This window comes from Chelmon rostratus, chromosome 10 (assembly GCF_017976325.1).
Source record: "Chelmon rostratus isolate fCheRos1 chromosome 10, fCheRos1.pri, whole genome shotgun sequence".
NCBI lineage: Eukaryota > Metazoa > Chordata > Actinopteri > Chaetodontiformes > Chaetodontidae > Chelmon > Chelmon rostratus.
In genome coordinates, this window is record NC_055667.1 from 16,101,190 (window position 1) to 16,123,430 (window position 22,241).

Here is a 22,241-nt window from a genome sequence, read left to right on the forward strand (position 1 = left end):
TAATTTTTTTTATCCCTGCTTTTTATGTCCACTCTGTCTTTTCTATGTGAAGCACTTGGTGCACATGATTTCTTTGTCGTAAAGCACTTTGAGCTGCAATTCCTGTATGACAGATGCTATGCAAATCAATCTCATGTACACACCAGGCATATTTTGTTTTACAGGGAAAAAAGGAAGAAAAAATGTTTTTGTATGTACACAAAGAAATTAATGTTTTTTGGCATATATTGTTGAATATGACCTACGAGTGATCTAAAAGCCATTTAAAAAGACATTTTTTCATTTCATCTGGACTTAAAAGCATCCTTTCAGGAGGATAAACTTATTTAGTCTTGTATATGTAGCGGGGAAAAGGTTTTATGACAGATTGAAAAAAAAATGTAGTCAAAGGCACAGACAAACAATACCTGAATCGTATAATACTTGAATAATAACGAAAACTGTGAGTAAATACTTCTCTGCTGGTTTTACATTAGATATTTATTGAAACAAAGTAGAGCATTGAGCCAATTTGTAAAAAGTAACAAAATATCAGCTATAACACATTACGCTTAACAAACCTCAAATTCATGGAGAAGCTTATAAATATACATAGTTGGATTGGTAGAGATAGTTTGTCAATGGAGAATCATCACAGGGATAGTGAGCAGTTAACTGAGTGGTACTGGAAATCTGTGATCAAATCTGAACATGTGTGATATATATATGTGTGTGTGTGTGTGTGTGTGTGTGTGTGTGTGTGTGTGTGTGACAGTAAAGCTGAACATGAGTGAGAAGGAAGAATCTGTGTTTCCAAACAATAAGGTGCATTTCCCTTTACAACAACAGTGAAGAGACGCATTAGTGAGAACAAAATTTTTTAAAAGTGACATTAAAACTTGGGGATGTCCGACTATGACGCTTTTCTGTTGTAAGCGTAAAGGAGGATCTGGTTAAAGAAAATAAATACAGTTTACTGATTGGTTGGATAGACATACTATATACACAGAGCATGGAATATTTCACCACTGTAACCACAACATTGCCCATATATATTCAAACCATGTTAAGTATTGTAGAATAATGTTAAATGGATAATCTGAATTAATATGGAAAAGAATGTAGGCTATAATATTGATATATTTGCTGATGCACTGTCTAAAAAAACAGCCGAACAGACACGTACAGACAGGTTTAATCCTCTGTATCAAAGTGCATAATGGTGGAGGGCTTGTTGCAGCACCTGGGGAACTCTAAGGCATCTGGGACAGCTTAATAAAAGGCCCAATCCCCAAAACAGCCCTCTTATTGTACCCATTGTACTCTAAGGACTCGTACGCACCAACAGTGTTCCTTACTCTATATGTGGTGGGAGGGGACTGAAGTAGACTTCGGTAAGGATGTGAAGGCTGGCTTTGGACCGGGCCCGTAAAAACACATCCATAGGCTACAGCACACAAGTGTTCTCCTCTCAACACAGTCATCCACAAACAAACCAGGACCTCTAAGTCAACTACGCCACAAATATCAAACTCTACTTTCGTTAGGAAATGGGAAGCACAGTCCAATTTCGCAATCAGCGTGACCCATGTGACAAGAAAAATGGCATCTTCTGAAATTAAAAAAGCGTGAGGGGGAGATTTCCAGCCAGTTTTAGGCACTTGACGGGGTTAAAATCGGCTGGTGATGACTGGGCCAGAATAAAACATAGCGATCTCAAAATAAATATTTCACGATACTCTCAGTTTCTGAAGACATAAGATTTTTTTTGAAAAAAAAAAAAAGAGTCAGTCTTTTTGCAATGGCATAATTGTTTAACTCTATAAATATAATTTATATAGTTTCTTTCTTCCATTCTCTCTCTGTGTTCAACTCCTTTGCTCCTCTGCTCATGAATACATGATGTATGCCCATCGTCTGCAAGCAAACACACACAGGCAACACTCCCCTTCTCACTTGCAGACGAATTGGTCTACGATTTTGGTGCAGCGCTTGCACTTGACGTAGCAGCACCAGTGGAACTTGCAGTGGCAGCGCTCCACTATCTGGGCCTTGTACTGGTCGTATCCGCGGCCGCAGCACATCAGCTCGCACCCATCCATGCCCTCTGAGGTCTTGTTGCAAAGGCGCCCCACTGTGCCCAGGGAGCCCGTGCTTTGGTTCTTCAGGCAGTAGTCTGGACTGGACTCGATGTACACCAGGTCGTGGCTCGTGGGAGCGTTGAACTTGCTGTGCATCTGCACCATCTTCCCACGCGAGTTGAGCTTCATGGCAGCAGCGCTGTCGTACTTTTCCTTCAGTGCGTCGCCCACCTTGCGGAAGTCAGCCAGCTGCAGCCAGCAAGTCTTCAGGCTGCAGGAGCCCGATACCCCGTGGCATTTGCAGGACACGTGGGCAAGGTCCGACACCGTCTGAGTGGGAGAGGAAAGAAATAACCAGATGAAGAACTTCCAAAAACGTTTATTCTCATGTGGCAAACTGCAGAAAAAGAAATGTGCAAGTGACACATGCTTCATATTTCCAATTTGACCTGTCTGCATAAATATTTGCGCAAAGTGCTGCTCATGATCTCATACGGCGTCACTTTGCCATAAAGGGCCGAATGATCCTCTCCATGTCTCCAGTGGAGCATTGAATAAAACGTTGTCCACTCATTTGTCCCACTTGAAAGAGAACAGCCTGGCAACAGATATCTGGCATTACGTTCTCTTAGAGGTGGTTTCAAGATGTTTGGAAAGGAAAAGAAACCCCAGAGCTGCCTCCAGTGACTCCATCTCCCCACAGATCAAAGCCTCAGGAGGGGAGAGCTGACAGAGCTGTTGCACAGATGATCAGCGGGGACCTATCTGATTGACCTGGACTGTCTCAGTCCAGCTCCTCTTGTTCTTTTTTATCACTGCTTGGTTTCATACTAGGGCCTGCAGTCTATATCTTATCTGCTGACGTCTTAAGATCTGTGTGAGCTTGCATGTAACCCTAGTTTCTCACCCTCCTTCCAGCCTCATTATTGTGCAGATTCATCAGCAGCCGGGCGCTCTCATATGAGCCTTTGGGGTAGCTCTTCTCCCTCTCGCGCGCGTCCACAAACTCCTTGGAAAACCTGTAGCCGTAGTTGAGGTTGTCTCCGCAGCCGCCCCACAGCCAGTCTCGAGGCAGGTCTTTGGGGCGAGCCGCGCGGCTGCACCCACAGCTGGAGAGCTCCCCCTCTCTGCAGGCACGGCTCACCGCGTTCACCACCCCCGCTGCGCTGATGGCATAAGTGAACGCTGTTTCTCGGCTGCCTGCGGGCACACAAACAGGATCATCGTGTCACGTCTGATACAAAAACAAACAAAGCAAATGCGAAACGTCTACATGCATGTTTATCATCTGGCATGTCTGTCCGCTGCTTCCACTTTTGTAGGTTATGTATGTATATTTTTGTTATACTGAATGTGTGTAACTGTCATTTTGCTTTAAGTGTGTGTACAGTGTTATGAGATGTGATGTCATATGACAGCATTCACCATACATTTAAGATTACAGAGCACTTCAGCCAAGTGCTGCAGGCTCCTCATCACCATCATGTTGAACAGTTGAATCTGGTTTGCTGTTATTGGGCCTCCGCCAGAGAGAAGAGAGCGCCCTCCGGTGACAGAGATCCCTCTTAACAAGCAGCTTCCATCTCACCCAAATTGTAACTGACAAAAGCTCTTTTATTTTATCTGTCATGACTGAATGATTCTGGAGACATTGCTCATTCAGTCCGCTGTTTCTACCCTCTATAGAGACAAGAGTGAGAGGGAGGTTTTGCTATCTCCGACCGCTCGATCCATTACTACCAGTGTGCAAAGCCACATACTGCAGGAGAAAACAGAGATGAGGAGATAAGGCACTATAAAACAAACAGACGACCAAACTACAAGGTTGCGTGTTGACATTGAAGACGGGGGGCTGCTACAAAATAAAAGCGCACAGCTCAAACCTTTAGAGAGTACGCTGGAATGACAATAACAGATGGACAGAGAGCGGGAGGAGAAAGAAAAGACGACCTGAGAGATAAGTCAAGAAAAAGACAGTGAAGGAAAAAAAAGAGAAAACAAATGGAAAAGGAGACACACGCACTTAATATCGCAAAAAAAGCAGTAAAAGACAATGTCAGGGTGGGGGAATGATGAATTAATAAAGCATTTGGAAAGTCTGAAAGATGCTCAGGTGGGGAACTCTGGCAGGAGAAGAGGTGTCTCATGCAACTTTTAATCGAGCCTGAGGATGTTGGCCTAATAGTAGACCTGTAGACGGACAAACAGCCGTTCTCCCACATTGCCTCCCTTCTCCTGCACCCCACCCTGGAGCTAGTCAAGCCAGCCAGGGGAGAGGGTTTGAACCCAACCACGCCAGCACCCCCTGGAGCGCCGCTTTAAATCACCAGCAGCGTTCTAAGCCAGCATACAGACGGATGGTAAGACAGGCTTCCAGATAGACAGCTACAGAGGGGAGGACGTGTTTACTTGGCCCAGAGCGGGCCGAGATGGGATGTCGGGGAGGGAGAAGAGGAATGGGAGAACGGCTGCTGATGAGGTTTCTATGAAGACTGATCTGTGCGAAGGGAGTCAGCAGCGGCGGAGGCGCAGGCAGACAGAATCACCAGGACTCATGTGAAAACATGGTCACGCACGTGTGCACGATGTCGTGCAGGGTGCCGCACTTTAAAGGGCCGGATCACTCACAGCGTTTGCCTCTTGTTGTATCGACCCACGCCGGCAGTGTCAGTACTATGTGCTGAAACTCCCAAATACAATGTGAGTGAATGAAAGTTTGTTTTTGTTGAACATCAGCCTCTCTTTCCATAAACAATGTCACTCTGGATCCTCGACGGAACTTGCCATGATCAGTTTTCAGTGGAACTGCTTTCTAAAAAAAAAAAAAAATTGTCATCAAGAAATCTGCTGACAGTGCATTCTGTGGATTATCCACAGTAATGGGAACATTATTTCTGGAAAGACACGTTGCTGTTGAGTGCATTAAATGTTATTTTTAAAGCTGTGAGCACCACAAACGAAATTCCATTCATTATTTATTCCATTAATTGCATTGGGGTGGGGGAAGAAATGGATGGATGGATATCCCATAATGTGGACAAATGTGTGCAGTCTGAGTAGGTGAGAAAATGTGGTGAGATATTTTTTTTTTTAATAAATTTGGGTGAACTGACCCTTTAAAGATGCACATCCCTCTGCACGACTTAAGAGGAATTTGAGATTCCCAAAATGTGAGCACTGGTATCAAAAGCACAAAATGTGATCCATTCACGTTTTGATGCTATGCAGCCGAGCGTGCTGCAACTCTGCTGTAATCGCAACACTGACGTTGCATAGATTCATTATGATTCACCTGAAGAGTTATGATGAATCAACAGTGATCCACCTTCACTTTAACCCCTGAGGTAAAAGCTTGTATCCCAAAAAACTTAAACAAGACATGTTAGATGATCCAAGAACAGGATTCGCTTTGAAAAGAGGATTGTAAAGCTGTTGAACTTTCTGTTACAGATCTTAGTGCACTGCATGTATGAGCACACACAAACACACACACACACACACACACACACACACACACACACACACACACACACACACACACACACACACACACACACACACACACACACACACAGCAATCTCTGATAGGTGATATATTGGTGCATACACTCACTGCACTCCCATTACTTGTAAATACAGGGCAGCTACAGTCCAGCCCCACGGTGTGTGTATCTCTGTGAGTGTGTAAGTGTGCGTGTGTGTGTGTGTGCGTTAAATGAGATTAGATTGTGTCCCATTCATCAGGGGAAAAGCAGATTCCCTGCCTCCCTCCTGCTCCATGTCGGGAGCTGGTTTAGCAGGCCAAAGCCACATGTGATTTATCCAGCAACCTCACCCACCAACTATTCCCTCCACACAGCTGCTGAGAATCAGCAGCCCCGTACATTTCACACACACAAAAGAGAGTGAGTGAAGAAAATAAAAGACACAGAATGTACAGATTCTAAATAACAGCGGTGAATATACGGCATACATGTGCGTATGTTGGCATCTGTGCACACACACTGTGGCTGTATCTGCCCCTGTGTGTGTGTGGTTTCTGAGAATATTTGCCATTTTATACATCCTTTGCTTATTTCTTACCTATTTGCATGACCCGTCCAAAAACAGAGGAGTTGTCCACTGTGCTGCAGTTCCAGCGACGATGTCTGAACTGGTACTGGCACTCTCTGATTCCTGTCTTGGCACCTTCGCCGATGTACTGCATGTGGTCCTGGTAGAGCTGGCACAGCTTCTTCTGGCCCTGCGACAGGCCCACCAGCTGGCTGCACAGAGGTTGGGCACCGATGATGTAGGCCTCCGGGATCAGTAAAGGGTTCATGGCCAGAGACCTGGATGAGGGGGACACATAAAGCAGTTGTTTTCACTCATTACGCCATTAAAACTCAAACGTACGCAAGTTTTCGGGCCAAATTCACAACCAAACAGCTGATTTCTCTTGATTAGTTCCTCCCTCACATGAATGAAGCTACACAGAAACTTAGCGGAGTAAAAACCTGCATGCTCTTGGCTCTTTATGACACTGGACTTATGGCCATGGGCTATTTCAGGCCAAGAGCATACAGCAAATGGAAGCATAGACAAGCAGAGAAAATAAGAGTGAGGGTGGGAAACAGGGGAAAGATGAAAAAAATTCAAAGTAGAGAAGAGAGTAAAATAAAGAGTGCAGGAAGTAAAAAAGGGCTGAATAAAGAGCAAATCTGACACAAACACATTGTTTTTGTCTTCTCTCTTTCTCTCTCTTTTTTTTTTTTTTAACTTGTCACAGTTTACAGCCAAGCAATGCCTGTTAATGACCCTCATTACAGACTGCATGTAATGTCTACAAGTTCAACCAAAGAGTGATGAAGCTTCTAGCGGCCTTTGGCGGCAAAACTCTCCAGTATTTTTTTTGTTTTAAAAGCAGAGATTTAAGAAAATTCTGAAAGAAAAACAGAATTTTGTGCAGCAGAAATGCGTTTCCTTCCTTTCTCAATGTGTTAAAAAGCTACCAAACACTTGCATTTATCTTGCGACTCCTTGGAGGGGTGCTGAGTCCTGAACCCAGGTGGGGAAGCCAGTCTTTGAGGAGGCATTTAGCTGACTGAAAACACTGTATACTCATTGAGAAAAAACACAAAGGCGACTGTTCCCTCACGCCAGCTCAATGCACCTCCACAGTAAACTCCACTCTGTGAAAGTTGGACATATTTTAACAATGCTACACAGCTCCATTCAATTTTGTATAAGAGAAAGAAAGAGAAATAAAAATAGAGTGGAAGAAAGAGAGACAGGGAGAAACGCAGTAGAAACAGAGAGAGAGAGAGGAACACCACTATGAGCATCTGGTTCCAGGCCACAGGACAATTAGAGCAGCCCATCCCTGAGCCCTAAGAGAAAGACAATTAGCCCCCAGTGTAACCTGATCGACTGAGGAAAGTCAGCAGCGAGGGAACCCAGACTGAACACACACACACACAACACACACGCATAAGAAAAAAAAAATCAACACACACACACACCGTTTGTGTGCTCAAACACACATGCAGACTGACACTCACACAGTCGGCCGGCCCACTGCTCCGACACTCTAAATCATTCACACCTGTGGGTCCTCTCACAGAGGAAACTGAAAGACACACACAGTTTGAGCTCCAGACTCAGTTTTCCGAAGGGGCTGCGGTAATGCGCGAGTCCTCAGCTGGGTCCGCGGTCCGACTCATTATTTGAACTTTAATGTAGCCGCCTACTGAGCTGAGCCCATTAAAACACGGTTGACTGTATAAATCCTCTTCAAATTATTTGTTTAAATTATTATTTTCATGTAACTGGGCCATCACCACATGATGTCAACACTGGCTTTGATCTGCTCATTTGAAGTAAATAAAAGTCTTACATGGAAAGTGTGGGTTTCCTGTAAAAGCTCGTCTACAAGCACTCAAACTGGGATACAAGTGCACAATTAGACAAAAACACAAACAGCCACAGGATGTAAAGAGTTGTGATTTGCTTTAAGTAGTGCTTCTATGGTGACGGGTAAACACTATTTCCCCCTATCAGAATGACTCTGTGTGTTTGACTGCAGCGTGCTCAAATATAGACTTTTCTAGGACGCGTGTCTACACACACACACACACAAACATGTACGCGCACACACAGTGTTCGTGTTTGCACATATTTGGACGGCGACTCATAAACCACAGCATTCTATGTTTTCTATAATATTCATAATTTTGGTTTGGCAATATGCGAAGAAAGAAAATAAGGGAGAAAAAAGGTCTTCCTGAAAAGCTAATGTGCAACAGTCAGCATGTTGTGTTACTTCATATGTGGTGCAACTGAAGCTGAGGAGGCTTACTTTGCAAACACGCACACTCTCTCTCGCACACAAGCCTGAAATTGACTCTGAAACTAAGTAAAAGATAAATACAAACACTAACAAAATGTTTTTTTAATCAATATTACCCTAAGTCTTCAGCTTTCTCCGTGTCTTGTTTACTCTTTTTAGGCACTGCGACCCCATCTACACACATGACTCATCTGTGAGTGAAAAAGCCTTTTGAAAGCTGACAATCTCCACCGGCCATGTTGAAAGTGAACACGCACGCAAACACGTCGTGCACAAATTAAGACACACACAGAAATACTGTACATATGGAGGGAAAAATTAATGCATACCACCATGAGTTGGCCTCCACCACCACCTGCATGAGGAGCGTGAGGAGCGTGAGGGCAAAGACACAGTGTCTGGAGTCCAACACGCTGCCAAAGGGCCAGCAAACTGGCCGACACACACAGCCCAGGCCCAGGTTCATACTGCCGCCGATCTGAGGGAGGACAGAGAAAAGGATGCATGTCAGTGTGCCTGTCTGCCTGTTTGCTGGAGGTCTGTCTGACACACAGTTTATTGTGCTGAATGCAGAAAAAGACAGACAGATATCTGGGATGTCGAAATGTATGAAGGGAATGCCGGAAAAATTCTCTCTTTTCATGCAACCAGCACCGTGCTCATGTGTCTGTGTGTGTGTGATGAGGAGCCTGAGGCCATCAGGGCTCGCACAGCAGAGCAGTCATTTGGCAGCAGGTCTGAGTGTGAATCACATAAGACTGATAGACGTGCAGCCGGAGAAGACACAGTGATCATGAAACCCCATCTAGACACATTCCTGACAGTTCACTTTACTCAGAGAAAGAGACACACAAAGGCAGTGTGTGTGTGTGTGTATGTGTTATTTTAAATTCCTTTTAGCCTGCATATTTACTGTTGACATAAAGGTTCAGAACTAACCAACAAGCATGACTGCATTTTAATGCAAAGATGGTTAACTTCACCAAAAAATAAGATTGAAAACATGATAGAATAAAACACATTTTGTTTTTATACCCACTCAGTCTATAAGGCCTGTTGTATCTGTTCCTGTGACAACATCTCATTTTGTTCAATTAACACTCTTGGAAAATAATACTAAAAATGTTGTACAAATTTAGGAATTTTGTTTTCACTCTAATTAATTTAAAACACGGTAATGGAACTTAAAAGGCATATTTATAAAAAATAAACACGCAAATCAAACAAGATTGTTAATGTTTCTTTTATGGGAACTGTGACGTATGAGCCATTAATATGTAATTTGACAAATAACGGTCGATCCATAATTATATTCTAATTAATTTTCAGATGTATCAATAGAGTGTGGATCGGACGGAAAGGAGCCACGTCAGCGGATGATGGACCATGGCCTGCTTATTTCTCTGCAGCCTTTTGATTGAACGAAAACTACAAGGAATTAAAAAGAAAAAAAAAGGTCAATTATCTGCACACAACTGCGTGGTTTCGGTGATATAGTTTGGCTGCAACAACGGCAGAAAATGAGTTAAAATAATTACCCCTGAATCTGCGAGTTCAGCCGGTGTGCCAGCCTTCCAGTCGGGCCGTGTGTGAATTTTGGGACTCAGAGCAGTTCTAATTTGTCACGCTGCGTTATTTTCCAGGGTTGAGTCGTGGAGACCTGGGCCTGCCTAACGCTCATTAAAGACGAGGCCAAGTTCACCATCGCTCACCCAGCGCGCGCATTACGCGCACACACACACGCGCTGGAGCATGTGCTTTCAGTTTGTGTGGCGCTTTCACTAATAGTTGATGAGGTTATGTTATGTTTCTTGTAGTTCTTCCACATAAATTAAAGCAATAATCTACAGGGGCGGCGGTTTTCCACTGATTTTAACCAACTAATTGGAACCGTTAAACCCACCAGGAGGCGGATTAACAAATCTGGTTTAATTTACGGATAATTAAGTTTTACAATTAAATATAAGTTTTGCACCAAGCGGTGCGCTTCATCAGGAGAAAGTCAACTGCGGGGGTCACAACTGCCACACAGGTTTCACCCTGCATATTCACACTGAAATTAACTGTCAGGATTCCACAGGTGCTGCAATTATCTGACATTCCACAAGTGTCAGCCAATCAGAGCAGAGAACAATAATTATTCGTTTCAGGAGACACAGATGCGAGGTTTTTATTTTTAGCGGCATTCAACACTGCACATTCCTTTAGATTTGATTTTCTTTTTAAATTTAAATACACCTTCATGCATTTGGCCTCCCCACACAAGCTGCGTAAATGCTGCGCTCTGTGACCCCTGGAAACGATTTGACCCGAGTGAAAACGTTCAGAGAAGCTGACTGGCTGACTGACGACTGATTTGCGGATTTCTGTGGGTAAAAGTGCCGTCAAATAGAGAACAACACGAATGATAATTTAAAAAAGGACGCTAAAGCATCAGGCGCTGCTGTTGCAATGGATCATTTAAGAGGCTATTTTTAAAAAAGGGGCCATACAGCACTAAATCGATTTACATTAATCATAAGAGTTAAAGAAAAAAGTTGCTTACAATTTATTTCAAATGAGAAAATTGTTATTGAATTACTTCAGCTGTTAGTCAAATTCGGGTCTGTCTTTTCTCAGTTTTGGTTTTCTCTGGCTCCAACCTTTGGCCCAGCGATCTAAATCATTACTACAGTTCAATCTAATAGTATTTTAATTATCTCAGCAGCAAATGGTTGTGACAGTGTGAAGGGAAAGGCATTAGTGTGCGGTGAGTGTCAGATCATGACAACTTTTAATGAATGACTGGGGGATTTTTCAGCGGCTGCATTTACAGTATGGCCTGCATCTTAAAGTCTCCGGATAACAAGGCAGGGTGACAATGAATCTGAAGTTCGGTAGGCTGTGGATGTGTGGGGTGGCCAACACATAAAAAATACATGCAAGATTTAAATAAAACGGTTTCACCTTTTCTCAAACTGCATGGCACCGTAATTTACTGAGTAAATGGTGAAATATTATCCGCATCAAATAGCGCAAAGTGAGGAGTCTCTTTCCTCCCTGCCTGTCCTGTTGTTTTAAAAAACCAGGAGAGGGAGCCAGGTACAAGGATTTGATGAGGGGAAGCAGCACAAAGAACATTGTCTGACCTTTACTGTGGACCGTTAACAATGGAAGGAGAACGCAGAGCGTGTTTTCTCATTTAGATGCATTTAAAGGAAGTCACTTATGCTTAATTTTCGCTTAATCGTTTGCCCAACAGGACACTGACCTATAGGCCACAGTCAATCAGGGGGTAGGAGGGGGTTGCAGCATGTTTCACACATCACATCTGTCAGGAACTTTTGTCCACATCCAAGAACCAGCACTAGTCCCTGAAACACGCATTTCCACTGTATAAGATATATAAGTCTGCGGCTGCATGGAAAAGAGAGTGAAGCAGGAGACCTGCAGGCTACTCACCGGGGAGCACTGCCCGCTAGAAGCTGTAATCCACTTTCTGCAGACGATATCAAACCAATAATCCCAGTGCAGGCCAGGTGGATTTAAGAGTTCCTCTTCTGCTGCACCGTGGACAAGTCTCGTCGTTTTATCCAGACCTCTTGGAAAGTGCTTGGTTGGGCGAAGAGAGAGCCGAGCTGCAGCTGAGAGCTCTTCAGGTTTGGTGTTTGGGTGAGCGCGGACGCCCAGCAATCATTGAACGCGCTCCGTGCGCCAAACAGTTCAGAGGGCTGGAATTAAGCAGCGGGATATACAAACTGTCCAAAGACAACGTGAGGAAATGATCAGTTCCTACAGCGAATCAGTGCGTGACTCTGCGGCAGCTATTAACACATAAAACCATCTACGGCAACCCAAAGTGCCACTGGCGGAAACGTCGGGTGTATGCTTTGTCGATTATCTTCTAATTGAAAGCAGCCTACTTTTACAGCCCCTACTCAAGTAAAAAAAAAAAATTGTTCCAGATTTAAGATTTAACCCCAAACATGGGAAATCTCGTTCTAATCATCAGATCCAGCCGCTGACACGCTCAGGTCATAGCGCGTTTTACCTGCGGAAAGATCCACACGGTGATCCTCGCCACAAACGACTTGTCAATTTACCTTCCATGCTGTCCAAAACAAACCAAACGACTGGGGCAATTCCTCCGCTCGGATTAAAAGTCCTCACATGCAAAAAAGTAAGTCATCCGCCTCGCAAAAAAAGAACCAAAAAAACAAAAAAACAGATGCCACAATTAATCGGCTCCAGACAGTATGCTCCAAAAAAACTTTCCGCGCGGACTATCTCCAAACAGTGCGGCTTGGCGAGCGCGCACGGTGCCAGGGGGAGGAAAAGAGCACAGCGTGTGAACAACAGCGGCTCTGCGGAGGCTCCGAGTCTGTCGTCCTCCCACACCGTATGTGTGCGTCTCTGCGCGCTGGAAGTGCAGAAAAGTCTCGCCGACTATCCCTCCCTCCCTCTCTCCCTCTCTCTCTCTCTCTCCCTCACTCTCTCCCTCACCTGCTTCAGTCGCCTCCTCTCACAGACGAGCACACTGCAGCATGGATGCGCAGCGCAAAGCCTTCAGATGGCGCATGCGCTTCGCATTTATCCACAAGTCCCCTTTTTTCTTCTTCCAGTCACCAACTTTCACGAACCGAGGAATTTGAGTGTAGGTAAAATTGGGGGGAGAGAGAGAGACAGAGAGACAGAGAGAGAGAGAGAGAGAGAGAGGGCGGAACAGGCTGTAACAAAACAAGCGTCTCTATTACCTAAAATAAACTTATAAAGCACCCGAGGCTATTACCCTATCCATACCGCTGCAGAGTTAGGATTTTCACCAGCAGCAGATCGAGTTACCACTCAGTAAAATCAAGACAAGCGGCTCCATATCGTGTGCTTATACAGGCTGCTCTCATCACCTGAAGGCCTGTGAGCATTACGGTCATTACGGTAATTATTATTTTATGGTACATTATCTGAAAACACGCTGCAGGAATCCGCCGGCTCGAAGTTCGATATGTCTCAATGAACCCGATGATGAGTGTCAGAGGGCAAAGTGTTTAATAGTTTCACGTGTGTCACTGTAGATTTATCAGTCCGCGCACACTGGAGGCATTCAGGGGCGAAGGCCGTGTTATTTTCAATCGCGCCGGACAGAATTTCACCCGGATGGAGGAAATAGAGATGGAATAACAGTCGGCAAAAGAAGTAAAACAATGCTAAAATTAATGGAGTTGGGCAGTCACCTGAATATCTGGCTGCATGCCCGAATAAAGACTTGCTTCAGGTGATGGAGGGAGGAGAGGGAGATTAATACAGACATTTTTATTATACTGATCTTGTTGTAGGCTCAGTAACGTGCAGTCAGTCTTATAGGTGTGCCGCAGATCTCATTTAAAACCAGCAAAAGCCCCTCAAACCTTGTTTAAATGACGGGAGAATCAGTGTTTGGTTGAAGCAGCACTCAAGACAAGCTGCATTTACCTGTACATGCGCTGTATATGGCCACTGCAATATTGTACAATTCTGTCCATATCAAACAGAATTATACATGAAAAAGTTAATTTTAAGCCCCTCTAGTGTGTCTGGAATGGAGAAAAAAAGAAGATCAGCAATAAATGACAAAACAGCTGATTTCAGCCCTCCAAAAATTCTTTAACATAACTCCTAATGCTTTTTCAAGAGGCATCATTTTGCCACACTTTCCCACAAACTCTTCATCTCCTTTAGGAATGAAACTCTCCGTGCGACTGTGAATACCTGCGGCGGAACCGAGCGCGAAGCGCCCTGCAAATCCTGCGAAAGTTCTGTTCCCAGCTAATGTTACCGCAGTGGATGCTGGAGGCTGCGACTGCGTCAAAGAGCACTTAAAACATGCTCAGCCACATTTCTGATCCCTCACCATGCCCCGCTGCCCCTCCCGCCTCCATCAACCCCCCCACGTTCCCCTAGGAAGAAAACTGGGCAACATCTGGCTGAGTTTATGAGAGAGAGAAAGAGAGAGAGAGAATTGGTAGACCATGAAAACTGGGGAGAATTCTTTCTTGGGCAGTGCGAGAGTCTATTGTTGTAGTTGCCATTAGTGGCGGTGAAACTTTAATCTTGTGAAAATACCCATTGTTGCACTCAAATTTACCAATAACACCGCCGATGTCAGTGTTCACATTATTGTCTTTCTGATAAAACACATGTTGCAGCTCTTGTGAAAACAACTTTTATTCAAACAACAGAAACAAGCTGACCACTGCAAAACACTGTGGAACAAGTCAAGGGTGAATAAAGTTACCCCCAAACTTTCACAGTCCTCACAGTCACGAAACCGCACACGCACACACACACACACACACACACACACACACACACACATGCTGTACAAAAACTGTACATATTAGGTAAGGGCCAGATGGAAACAGTGTTACACTATTGAGTCGAAACACAATACTGTACGTTATCGTCAGGTCAACCTCCGGTACAGTGAAAAAGTAATGACACAGTGTTTTAAAATGCAAGTCACTTCATTATAAACAGATTAGCCACTCAGATTCACAGGATCATTAAATAGACACCAAAACAATACGTCGCTCATCAGCATAAGTCACACACAGCTGTTAAAACTTCCCAAAAAAAAAGAAGAAAAAGAAGAAGAGTGGCACTCAAAACGGTTTTGGATGTAGAAAAGCAAACAGAACATGATGTCGGTCCATTAAACAAACGCACAGCAGGCTAAAAGAACACGAGGAGAAACGTATAAACAGATTGTTCTTAACAGTAAGCTGGCTGATTTGAGGTCAGCGATGTTTCCTTCCCGGTTAATAAAGGTCCCGATTTTTTGAGGAGGCGTGAGCCGATCCTCAACCTGTTTTTGTGGGGCATCTTTAAGCCTGAATTAGCCTTTCCTTGCTGATCTCCCCACAGGGCGGGAGAGTTAGTCAAACAAATGCGGAACTAGGGCGGTTTTAGTGGGTAGTCCCACGTCAGTAATTTGTTACAGCAGACAGGGTTGTCTCCTTTGGCACAGTACATTAAGAAGGTCTCTGTGGATTGTGGATCTTGAGGTCCATGTTGTGATATTTACAGAAGTTTGCTATTTAGCTGCAGATGTAAACACATTCATGCCATCATAAACCAGTCCGGGATTGGCATGGGTTTACTGCTAGTTCCACTGGCTCAGCTTAGCCACACTGGTAGTCGACAGTGGTGGAGTGATTGTCGGTTGATGTGAAGCCAGAACTCTGTAGCACCGCAGTACTGTAAAACGAATCCAGCTCCCAGTCAATTGAAAACAGCTAGAGAAATGAAGGCAGTGGACTGCTTGCCAGTACCTTGAAGCTGCACACTGACGCTCTGGTGAGGGACATTCACCCACGATGGCCTTCGGTCCTCGGTGGGCCACTGCATTTGTCAGTGAGGGTGACATTCATCGGTAAGGTGGGGACTTTCTGACTTCGAGAACATGGTTATGTGAACGTCTGTTGGTCGTGATGGTGGGATGGTCCAGGCCAGAGTGTGCATGCTTGCAGTTGAAGCTCTTGAACCTCTTGGTACCTGGCTCTACAAGCAGCTGTGGAGAGAAACATTGAGAAAAAATAATCAGTATGAGAGGACAACCGCAAAAGAATGAAAAACAAATGCTACAACCCACACAGGGATATGAAAGATGCATCATTTAGCCAAGGATCTTAAGTTGTTTTTAATTTCCTCCGTCGTCTCCCAAAAGGTTACATCATACAATTACATTGCTCGGTAATGGACAAAGGGAACTCACATCCAGTGTAGCTATTCTGTCTTTTTCTTAGCTTTAGGTTGACCATTTTATTCCTCTAACTGTCTGGCGAGTCTCCAGAGCTCCTTAAGAATGCTCTAAATGCAGTTGGCAGCGGCCCAAACATCAAGTGCTCATTAATAAAAAGAAAGGGAAAAAAAAACTCTGTTGGAATGTGTCTGTTATTCAGGCCGCACAGCAGTCAGCAACAACTCACTTCTTTCCTGAGGGTTAGGTTGTGAAAAAAAAAAGGAAAACAATGATGTATGTCTAGCTCGCTGGGGGCGCCTCATTGGCTGAGCAAACAGGCCCCAAAATAACTACCAATCACTGAAGACGTTATCATCAGTCACTCAGAGAGGGCATAGCGAAACAACTTTAACGCAAACTTTGCATGCAGGAGAGCAGACGCGGTCACAGGTAAAGTTGGGGAATATGTCGCGTTTGAGGTGATTTGAGCCGTGTGGTGACCCCAAAACTCTTGAGCATAAGGGGATTACGAGTATTTAATGGCATCTTATGTTAGTGTGTGTTGTGTATAACGCGGAATGTCAAATCGGGCTGCTCACACTCTTCCTGTCTCCCTCTGATTGGCTGCGAGGCAGAGAAAGACCATCCATTACAGCCAGGAGTAAATAAACACACGCAGCAATTAAAGTGCCATCATTTGTTATGCAACACAGGGCTTGGTGTGTGTGTGTGTGTGTGTGTGTGTGTGTGTGTGTACACATAAGGCCGCTTGCGTGTAAGTGTGGTCGAATGTGTGTCTGCGCGTGCTTGTGTGTGTGAACTTGTGTGCATGCGCTGGACGCCACTCTCGGGTTTCTTCGCCGTCGTCTGCACTTAAATTAATGATTCGGGGGCCAGAGAATCAACAAATATGGCCCCCGGCAGCGCATAATGGAGAGCACGACCTGCCTGCGGATGTGTTTGAAGACCGCTCCTCTTTCTTCTCCGTCAGCACCTCACTACCTCCACACAACAGACGCATTCACCACACAAACTCACGTACGACGCCCGCGCTCACGCCGTTAATGAGGAAGCGTGTGTCGCTACTAGTCACCAATGTGTGTACGCTTATCGGCCTGTGATCATTTTACGTGGCGGCGTGCTGTGACAGAGTGTTAAAATCACATGGGATTTTATGTTCCTGCGTTTGCGGCCGTGAATACGCCCGCTTCAGAAACATGTGACAAAGCAAAGCATATTATATCGGCCGGGAAAGCTACAGCCACACTCCGGATAACTCAGTGAGCTCGAATGGCTCCGACAGGCTGCTTAAAGCCTTTTCAGCCCAAAGGTCATTGTCCACAATTTTCTGCATCATCAGCTGCTAAAGGCAGCAAGAAAAGCCAGCTACATGCACAGTACTCTGCAGGGCACAAGGAGAGCATTTCACACAAGTAGGTAACTGATGCAAAGAAAAACCTGAAATAAGCAGAATGTGATTGAAAACAACTGAGCTTGTTTTTGTTCCTTTAAGCGACTTGTTCCAATGGACGCTTTCCAGTGCTGGAATGATGTTTGATAGAAAATACCTGCAGATAATTCTTTAGGCAGCAATTCACAAGAGAGGACATTTGACACAGAGTCATAAACACACATGGAGATTCCATCTACCCAACAGACAACGGGAGATGTGAGGCAGTTTGGCTGCTTAAGGACTGTATGGGTAGCAAAGTGATAAACCGCACTGTATTATTCAAACCGTGACCTGAATCTTCACGGGGACAGCTACTGATAAAACTGACATTAGCACTTGACACTCACTTCAACCCTCCCATTATCACAGCGAGCCACTTCAGCTAACGCAGGCTTCGGTGAGGGGGGGGGGCACATGTGCTTCCTTCGCACACACACATGAACGTACATATTTCTGTTTCTTTTGAGGTTTGTTTTAGGTCATCAAATTGCTGCCATATCAATGCTGGCAGAAAAAAAATTCCCTCTCGCAGCACTCAGCCATCATCTCTCTCTAACTCAAATCAGCCATTCCTATCTTCTACTCCCTGCGTAACCCTCATCCTCCTCCCCACTCCTCCACCCTCAGCGTGCTTGATGGTGGGATCAGACGGGGTGAACACTTTCTCATATTAATACTGGCTTAGCCAGCGTCTGGAGTCAGGAGAATGATTGACTTATCAAAATTTGTAAATGCCCTTTTCAGAAACAGAGGTCTAGTTAAGCTGAGGAGCCATTAATACTGCCTGGCAGCCCTGTGTTAATTAGAAAGTGTTCATATTGTGACCAGTACTGTGTATGTACATACACAACATATAAAGTCTATGCAAGCAGATACGTGATCTAAATGAAGCTTTAAGACGTGGACTTTTTCGTTAGTCCACCGATATTTCTCACAAAACGTATGCTTTGTCTCTCTGTCCACCTGTCTGTCTTTGTCCTGAGGGCACAGTATCAAGCCTGAGAGTCAGGACGTGAGCACCTGAACCCTTCTTGTCTCTAAGTGCTACTAATATAAACCCTGTGGTAAATGAATGCTTGCAGAGTTTTCAGACCACCAATGTTAAAGTGCTGCATGTTCACCTGGAATTACGCTGTGGTTGGTGTCACTAACACAGAAAAAGAGAAATGCACCAAATTTAATAACCGCATCCCACCCCCCCAAAAAAAAACCTGTCTCACCTCACCAGGACAGGTATAAAACAAGCCATTGGGTGGTAAGAAGGGACAGATACTGGGGTTAAAAACGGGGAGTTTCTGACTTTCTCACTGTTCTGTCTGAGTAGTCATACATATTTCTTTTTGTTGAGATACTTTGTGAATGCAGGCCTGGTGTGCGACCACAGAAAAGATCATGTTTCTAATAGGATGGTCTATTTAACGTTGGAAGAGAAGGTCAGAAGAGAAGCAATTTTGACAAAATGCCTTGCAGTGAAAACAAATCGCTGCTCTTATCGTATGTCTGATTTATTGAACGCACTGAGTGAATGTAATGGAGATTCAACATGCTCATTGACTGTGAAAAAGACACCATGCTGGTAATTCATACTAGGAATAAAGTAATTCACATTTGATCCACTTCTAATTCATTGATCTGAGGTTGCAAGTTCACATGAGCTAAAAACTGAGATTATGTATTAAATGGGTAGGAAAAAAAAGATCTGCGAGCACATTCCCATCCAATCATTCTGAAACCATAACCCTTTAAAACCCTGAATAAATGTGGTCTACATCAAGCCGTCCCGGGAAGACAGAACATCTCTGCAACAATTGCTTCAAGAGTTTGCTCTTTCTCCCCTACGTTTCTCCCTTTTCTCCCTCTCTCGTTCTTTTTTTCTGCCTGACTTTTACAACTTCCTCCTGGTTGGGGCTGCAGCTCTAACCCAAACAAAACTCCATTTTTTAGTTATTGGCCCTCATGGCATGTAATGGAGAATCAAGCTAATTATCCCTACAGCTGTTTTCACTTGCTTTTTATGTAAGCAATACCTGGCTGATCCAGAGAGCAACAGTGAGGCCCTTCTTAGCGCTCCAGGCCTCCAGGCCGGCTGGAATTAGAGAGCAAAATGCCAGGTTTTCCTCCCCCCCGATACTGCCCATGTGTACCCCTGCACCCATCTCCAAGCACACAACCCGACCCAACCAAAGGCCAGCCCGACACAACCCCCTGCACACCCAGAGCTTCCATTTCCACTCCCTCACACACCTCTCAAAACTCCCCCTTTGATGTTAAACAAAGCTTTTCTTCAACTGCTAACATGGATCTGTATGACAAGCGCTCATTTTCTTCCACTGATGGTCTCTGACAATTAATGAAGGAGGTGAGCTTGGGCGTGGCTCGGATTAAATTGAAACCGTCTCCCGCTGTCACAGGACTAGAAAGAGAGCGAGTGCGGGAGAGGAGGAGGGAGGGGAAGAAAGACAGAGAGGTAAAGGCGGGAGAGTGGGAAAGAGGGGGGTAAAGAGTGAAAGAAAACAATCCCTCAAAGGCTAATTACATAATTTCCTTCATCTGAGCAAACACATGCTGGGTGAAAGCAAGTGTGAGCAAGCCTCACAGATGCCAGGCGAAGAGGTGCTGAGGAGACCTTCTATCACAGTCCACAACTCCTCTGCCTCTGTGCCACAGAGGCAACATTACCTGCACTGTTTGTAGCTTCTGTGGGACTCACATCCAAAACCTTTGTATTGATCCTCTATTCTGCAGCAATCTCAGCATAAAGTGACTCCATGCAGATAAACAATTGCTGGTGTAATGTTTCCCTCATTACCGTTCATTCCTCACTGCAGCCAGAAATCTGTTCAGTCCAAACACCACTAGGTGGAGTTGACTGTTGATGAAAAAATAAATAAATAAATAAATCTCATGTATCAAACCCATTAAACTCCTATGGAGGGGCAGCGTGCATCCGTAAGTGAGTCACATGCCATTTCTGAGAGCTTGATTCTTGTTAAAACACTAGCGTGCATCGACTCCTTGTGCCTCCTCAAATTGACATCTGGTTTGATAGTAACAGAGACGGAGAAGGAGAAAGACAGAGGGAGACACTGGTAGCAATTTTAAGACTTCTATTATTTCAGCTAAATTATAGTAAAGACTCTGCCAGCTACAAAAAGTAAAAGAGCAATCCCTCCCTTGAACCCTCTCCCTCTCCCGTTCTCTCTCTCTTTTTTTTTTTTGTCTCTAATCCTGTGAGGAATGATGGAGGGCTCTCTGTGGAATGGTGGTGAGTTTCCCCAAGTCCAGCTAAGGTGTGCCAATGTACAAATGATACGGGTGGAATCTGCAGCACCTACTCCTCATGTGGACGTTGTTTTGACATATTTTGCCCACACAGACACAAGTACCCCTGCACCCACATACACGCATGTGCGTATGCTTGCATAAAAACGCACACAAATGAGAAGGTACAATCATGAGCGTTATTGGCAGGTCACGTTCAAATCTTCATTTATCACTAAAAAGCCCCAAGGTGAAAAAGAAACTATGTTAATAAAAGTGCATAATGTTCATGCAAGTCCAAAATACAGGTTTGCGCAACAACAATAAAAGGTGCATGGAATTCTCCCTGCTCCCAAATTCCTCGCTCCTTCTCCTCCCCCACTCTGTCTTTCTTGATCTGTCTCTCTTAGCGCTCAGAAGTTCCTCTGATTAATCTCACTCATTTACTCCTTCAAGCCTTTTTTTTTTAATCTTATCACAGCATTCCTTCTCTTCTCCTCTCTCGAGTAGCAGTGCTTATGTTATTGAGAGAAATGCTGAGAGCTCTACTGTGGGCCAGCTGTATGTGTGAGTGCCTGAGTATACAACCCACCATTGCACCTATTTTTCATAGTAAGAATAGTCCCTGGTGAGCTTGTGTCTCATAACAACACCTTGATCATCTGGAAGAAGCCTCGAAGTGGAGCAGCGGCGGCCCAGAACCCAGGCTGATGAGCCCTGAACGCGCCTGCATCCTGACACCAGCGCAGGCCCAGCCAGGCAGGGGAGACGAGTGAAACCCGAGCCCACATTAAAGCACCTCCATCAGGTAGGAGATCAGGGGAGGCCTCCATGCTCTCAGTGTCTGCGGGGGTCCGGGCCTCTGAGGCCCTATCTCACCTCCATCTGGAAAGAGAATCTGAGGGTAGCGTGATGGTCCGATAAGAGGCCATGCCGACTGACACGGTAACAGCCTCTCACCCCCATTCGCAAAAACCCGACTGGATGCAAGCCTAGCTGTGGTGCACTCTCATGCGGGTATGGGAGGGAGGGTGGAAGGTTTGGTGTGTGTGTGTGGGGGGGTGTGGGTACATGGTGGCATTCGCTTTGCTTTGAAGGTTTGACCCAGTGCCCTGAAATGTGTGTACAGGCGCCACGCTTGCAGAAACAAGTTTACAGAGTAAAGTTCAAACATTAAGACCTTCTCTTGAGCTTTCTTTGCTCTCAATGCATTGAAACACAAGAGTATACACACACAAATGTGGGAAAAAGACATGACGGACATGATGTCATAATTCATATTTGTGTTTTATGAGGGAGGAAAGTTTCCATGCAGGAGATACAGTGTGGGCTGGAGTCAAGACCTCGTTCCCAAAAGATGGAAAAGAAGGACAGAGAGCCAGAGCGCTGGTGGAAGGCCTACTCTGCACAAACCGCAATGTTACCGAAACAGATCTTTATTCG

General features: G+C 44.8%; 2 protein-coding genes across 2 annotated transcripts in view; both read right to left on the reverse strand.

Moving 5' to 3' along the window:
- Nucleotides 1–462: 462 nt before the first annotated feature.
- Nucleotides 463–12,771, reverse strand: wnt5a (wingless-type MMTV integration site family, member 5a). Its single transcript, XM_041945079.1, has 5 exons — nt 11,830–12,771; nt 8,718–8,866; nt 6,144–6,391; nt 2,968–3,260; nt 463–2,390 (listed from the first exon to the last, which is right to left on the reverse strand). Exons 2-5 carry the CDS (start codon nt 8,852–8,854, stop codon nt 1,932–1,934), a joined length of 1,137 nt encoding a protein of 378 aa, XP_041801013.1. The 5' UTR covers nt 8,855–8,866; nt 11,830–12,771; the 3' UTR covers nt 463–1,931.
- A 1,913-nt stretch (nt 12,772–14,684) lies between these two features.
- LOC121612182 (ERC protein 2-like) overlaps nt 14,685–22,241 on the reverse strand; it is a 143,925-nt gene continuing 136,368 nt past the window's right edge. The window contains exon 19 of the mRNA XM_041944894.1: nt 14,685–15,913. The gene's annotated coding sequence lies outside the window, so the exon portion shown is untranslated. The remainder of the gene's footprint in view (nt 15,914–22,241) is intronic.

Bases quoted from the DNA above. Each gene is read 5' to 3' on its own strand.
- wnt5a (XM_041945079.1), bottom strand. From the start codon at position 8,854: ATGAACCTGGGCCTGGGCTGTGTGTGTCGGCCAGTTTGCTGGCCCTTT. The intron at 3,261-6,143 runs GTAAGAAATAAG...GTGTGCCCGCAG, and splicing joins TGGACGGGTCATGCAAATAG to GCAGCCGAGAAACAGCGTTC. The intron at 2,391-2,967 runs GTGAGAAACTAG...TCTCCCACTCAG, and splicing joins ATAATGAGGCTGGAAGGAGG to ACGGTGTCGGACCTTGCCCA.